The sequence below is a fragment of the Propithecus coquereli genome, unplaced genomic scaffold (genome assembly GCF_000956105.1).
Source record: "Propithecus coquereli isolate 6110/MARCELLA unplaced genomic scaffold, Pcoq_1.0 Scaffold24, whole genome shotgun sequence".
NCBI classification, from domain to species: Eukaryota; Metazoa; Chordata; class Mammalia; order Primates; family Indriidae; genus Propithecus; species Propithecus coquereli.
In genome coordinates, this window is record NW_012147952.1 from 8,591,950 (window position 1) to 8,597,850 (window position 5,901).

Below are 5,901 nucleotides of genomic sequence, written 5' to 3' on the forward strand. Positions count from 1 at the left end.
AGTTGTCCAATTAATTTCTTTCTAATTTTAGTAGAGACGGGGTCCCACTCTTGCTCAGGCTGATTTCGAACTCCTGAGCTCAAACAATCCGCCCGCCTCTGCCTCCCAGAGAGCTAGGATTACAGGAGTGAGCCACCGCGCCCGGCCCTCTTCGTTTTCTTGAGACCATTTACTACTTACTGAGAGAAATGAATTATACAGGACTGTACAAACAGCTTTTACACAAAACTGGAGGAAGCTTCCTATAGCATTTTGCTTACAGATGAATCCTTCACACCCAGCATTTCCCAAAAGTTGTGCTTCCTGTTTGGTTAGCTAGCTGTTTGGCAACTTAAAGCAGAGATGGATGATATTTCCAAATGTGATTCAACTGATAAAACTATGCACATGCTATGATTAAAGCAAATTATAATACATTCTAAAGCTTGAAGAATAGCTACCAGGTTGGTTTTGGATTTTCAGTTTGATTACAGGCTAGTACCTAGCTCTCAACGTTGCACTGATACATGCACCCAGATGCTACAAGAAGTCTTACTAGGGGTATGCATTGAAAATTGTTTAGTATAAAGCCTAGCATTTGAAAATACCTGGCTCTGCTCTCTAAGGACAGTGTTTTAGAAAATTACAAGGAGTTCTCTGGTCCTTATTCTCTTCCTTTACCCCACCCCCTTCCTTGGCCCCATGCCTTCTCTTCAAGTTTATATTCAAAATATATGGGATATGCTAACAAAGACCGGAAAATGGAATAAAAACAGAAAATTTAAGCAAGGACAGAATGAAGAGAGGTAAGAAAATTTTAAGTTAAAAAGTCATCCCAGGAGAAAAAACATTTTTCAAGTCATACATGAATCCATATATTTTGTATGGTGTTTAGATCTTTAATCATCCTTCCACAAATACATTTAAAGAATGTTTCCCTTAGAGGGATAAATGGTATGTCTAGTTGTTTAAGGATGTTATAAAAGCAAGTGGCTGTGATCAATAGTCTGTGAATTGGTAGGTTAGAGCTAAGCAGCTTCAATTGCTATGACTAGATGATAGAGAGAAAGTTAATTTTGGAATAGAAAACTGTCTAAAACAACTTAGCACTTTACAATTAATAAAATTCAAACATTTTCAGTCTTTTACCAGAAGAAACTAGAAGCGTTTAACTCACCAGCTGCAACATGGTCAGGTATCGTTTCCACCAAAGATACTTTTGAATCCATGGGCCAAATGCAGTTAACCCATAGTATGAGTACATAATCACATGGATAAAGGAATTCATCTGCGCTCCGAAAAATGCTTTAGAAAAACAAGGGGTAATTACAACATATAGAAAATTTTATTAGTCAATAAAACCACTGAGATATAAAATAAATCCATCTACATTGTTTTCTAACATTTAATCTTGAGTATAGATTAGGAATAAAAAATATGAAGTGGTACTAATGAAAAGCCTTCCCTTTAGATTAAGTAGGTATTTTTAAAGTTTAGATTTGAGTTTTTACCATATAAATAAAAATGTGTGCTGTTCAAATGCAATGGACTTTCAAAGTGGTACTCCAGTAAGTTTAAGTAGGCTCTAACATAGAACTATTGCCTATATTACTTTCAATTCTACTATTCTTGGGGGAAAAAGTTTATAATGCATTTAAGTATTTCAGTAGATTTGTAAATGCTCCATTATTGCTTTTAGATGTGCCAATTTACATAACTACAACAAACTAATACTTATTTCTTAGGTTTCTAAATAGTTTTAAATATGCTAGAACTAAACATGTTGAATAATGCATTTAGTATATAAAAATCTACAGTGATATTCCAGTCAGTCTAAATCAATGGCACGCTTTCTTTTCAGAATATTAATTAAATCAAAGTACAGATGCAATAATAATGAATTTTGTCATAAAATGATTAAAGAGGTCAGTTCAGATTTACTAATTTTCTTTTAAAATTACAGAGGTTGACTTTAACTGCATTGCTTTAAATTGGGCCCCCAATAATATTTTTTATAAGTGTGAATTTCTAAGTTGCCAATTACCATAATACGATAATGCAAAGCAGCAAGGTGAACTATACTGTCATGACTTATACCCTGGGTCCTCATCAGAGAAATAGTCTGTTTCTAGCTCAATGATATTAATCATCCTTAATTTATAGGGATCTTAAAAAACTGGAGACAGATCTTGGCCAAACTATAATTCAGATCCTCTTTAACATTAACAAGGCTATATAGTATTTCCTTTGAATAAGAACCAGTAAGGTCACTTAAGGTCTACGCAGGTTGAGTACCTCTTCTCTGCAATCTTTGGGACCAGAAATGTTTCAGATGTTGGATTTTTTTCAGATTTTGGAATATATGAATATACATAATGAGACACCCTGCAGAAAGAATAAGTCTAACACCCAAATTCATTTATGTTTCATACACACCTTTTAAACATAGCCTGAAGGTAATTTTATACGATTTTAAAATAATTTTGTGCCTGAAACAAAACTTTATGTACACTGAACATAAAAAAGCATAAGAAAGCAAAGGTGTCACCATCTCAAGCCACCCGTGCGGACAATCTATACTTGTCTGACATCACCATCATGCTGTATGCAGAAAAGGTACATTGTAGCTGAAGGGGACTAGGAGAGTCTTTTTTCCTTTGGGGATGCTGAGTAAATTTGTGTGGTATGAGCCTACATTTTGACTGTGACCCATCACGTGAGGTCAGGTGTGGAGTTTTCCACTTGTGGTGTCATGTCACTGCTCAGAAAGTTTCATATTTTGCAGAATTTCAGCTTTCAGGTTTTCAATTAGGGAAGCTCAACCCATGTTAGAGCAGGAGTGAGCTCTGGGCTTGAACTGAAGATGGAATCTTCAGATTGAGGGGTTGTGTCATCGTATCCTTTGGATGAGAACTGTTCCCCACTAGAACTGTTCCCATAAAAATATTATTTTCTACATCTAAGCTTGGTTTATGTTCATCTCTGAGATAAATCTTTAGGTATTAAAGTCGTCATGGTTATAAAGCTGAAGTTTTACTTTTGTCAAATTTTTAAAAAATGAAATGAATATGGAAGTGATTAACCAAGTAATCAAGTTAAAGGACGGAACAAGTCAAATTTCCAGGTTTTCATTACTTTCCACCCAACACATTTATGTAATTTAACACATGCAGATACATCCTGAAAATGCTTACCTTGTCCCCCTGCAACCCACTTAATTCCAATCCACCACAACGTAAACATTGTACAGTGATGATATACATGAAGGAAAGAAACTTGGTTGTTTTTCTTCCTCAGGATAAAAAACACAGTGTCCAAATACTCAACTCCTTTAGATACAAAGTACCACCACAGAGCAGCAGCTATCTATAAAAAGGAAAAGCATGTTTTAAACATCAAAATGACACTCCTATGGGTTTCAATTCATTGTAAATCAGTCCAAAATAATCTTTATTGCACAAAATGTCCAAGGCATGGAATCATTTATGGCTAAGTAGGTTTAAAACCTAAGCATCTATTCATGGGGAAAAAATAGAAAATAATCCAGAGCTATGTCTACATGGTGCCAATAATTTAGACACAATTTCGGTCTGTTACATGGGTAAATGTCACATAGTGTCAAACAGCTAAATACAGAGCTGTAAACACATTCATGTTGCCATGTTTTTCAATTTGGTAGAGGAACTAAGATGTTTACTTTGTAAAGATATTTCAGATGTTCATGCTTAGCCTAATTATACCTCAGATAAACTTGCAAGCTTAAGCAGCAACTGGTCTCTGTTAGAGTGTCTGTCTCTCTTTCACTTTACCATGTGCACCAAAGTAAATATCCAATCACAGCAGTTTGTATTAGGTGGTAATATGTTTAAAATGATAAACTGGAACAAAAAAAACCCCACAAATATTTCCCAGGTCATAAATATAATCCTGCTTACATGAATAAGTCTTTTCTTTTCCTGGGCTCTAATTAAGACACCAGATGGTGCAGAAAGATTACATTACATGCTGAGATTAAGGATCCAGTGAGAGGTGACCTCTGTACACATGCATTAAAATATTTTATAAGAATCCCAATATAACAGTAACCAAAATTTAATTTTTTTATGTCAAGTATTTTCTATGATAAACATTCTATTACAAATAACGAATAAGGCAGTACATACTGAAATCTATTTATAAACCTTTGTGGGTTAGGGGCTTGACAGATTCATTCATAGACAGGCTTAGCTGTTTTAGCGTTGAAAGATCCCTTCCTCATTTTATACCTGCGTCTGGTGGATGTCATGGGTTTTTGCTTGTTTTGTTTTTGTTTTTTGCTTTTTAAAAACATAATTTTAAAGTTTGGGGAAAGAGGAAAGAGAAAGGTCATATAAAAATAAAGTCTTATATTTATAGGTTGAGAATTATTTATTGAATTTTCTTGAGTAGTACTATTGTTGAAAATGATAAAAATTGGTTGAAAATAGGCTTGAAATAGTACATTATAGTTAATGTTCACTATTATATTAGCACTTTAAAATAAAGTAATTATCACCATTTTGGCACCTTAACCTTAATCTACAAGGAAAGAGACAATGTCTTAGTTTTCTCCCTGGGCTTCTAAATTTGCCACAATTCACACATAATAATAAATAATTCTTCTTCATTGTTTGCAAAATGCATTAGATATCTTTAAATAGGCTACACCAAGGTGAAGAGTGATACTTCTCGGCTAAATAACAATGAATAGAAAAACGAGTCTCTTGGTCAAGTAGTCACTCTACTGCATCCAGTATTAGAGAAAAGGGAGGAAGATTTCAAGTGAAATCTGTTGCAAATCTTGGGTTCTTTCTCCTCCTAGGTTACATTTCTCGTAACAGCTCATTTTTTAAAGACCTGAAAGTTCATACCCGTCAGGAGGATAGGTTCACAATGACCAGAGTGGTATTTTTGAACCTTTATCCTAAAAACAGTAATATGTTGCCTCATGCTAGGGATTTTTCTCGGTGTACTCCCAGAAGAAAGCAAGACAAACAGTCCTCCCTTCCCCTTCCCGCAAAGCAAGCAAGATGTCAGCTCGCAACTCAGAAGATTCTCTGGTAATATGGTTGTCAGAAGAAAATTTTTTCCTATTTCCCAGCCAACAAATCTAAACAAAGCACCACCCTCCCCCCCAAAAAAATTCTCTCTCAGTCACATCACACAGGGTCTATTTTCTTCTTAACCCTTTGCTGACATGATTACTGTCTGCCTCCCCACCCCCACTAAAATGACAGCTCCATGAGGAAGGGACTGCATCTATCTTTCCATTCAGTGTCCCCAGAGGCCCTCACAGTATCAGCACATAGTAGATGCTCAATACATACTTATCAAATGAATGAAACCAACATGACAACCAAAGGGGAGATTTTTCATCAGTCCTTACGTCTTCTAATAGGGAAATGAAGATATGGACACAAAATGGTGAGTACCATAAAGGAATTTGGTCTTGGGTCTTGATGAATACTGAAATTTATATTGTCCAACCCACATGTCAGAAAGCTGTTTTTCTCCAGGCAAGCTACTACATACTAGACTATTACTACATATAACATAAAACTTATATAAAACATGTTATATGTTGTATTACATGTAATTTTAATAAGAACCACAGTATACAAGAGGAGTTCAGTAAATATTTAATAGGATAATTTGTTGTTTCTTTCATTTCAGCTAAATGTTACTTTTACTAATGCGGGTAACTTGAAAATAGAATATGATAACATATTACCAGTGGTTTATTTTTCTGAAAATACAAGAAAAACTGAATTTATATCTATACAAATTGTGCTATGCTTAATTTCCTAAATATTATATAGATTGTAAAACATTTACTTTCCTCAGATTTTCTTAACAAATGAGTTAGACTTTATGAGTTTCTATTCTTGACCAAAAACAACAAAA

General features: G+C 34.5%; 1 protein-coding gene across 1 annotated transcript in view; it reads right to left on the reverse strand.

Annotated features, from left to right (window-relative positions):
- Positions 1–5,901, reverse strand: part of ELOVL4 (ELOVL fatty acid elongase 4) — a 30,641-nt gene that overhangs the window by 2,552 nt on the left and 22,188 nt on the right. Inside the window, exons 3-4 of the mRNA XM_012646047.1 lie at positions 3,174–3,345; positions 1,157–1,284 (exon numbers count right to left, since the gene is read on the reverse strand). Of these exons, the coding sequence (XP_012501501.1) occupies positions 1,157–1,284; positions 3,174–3,345 (300 nt within the window). The remainder of the gene's footprint in view (positions 1–1,156; positions 1,285–3,173; positions 3,346–5,901) is intronic.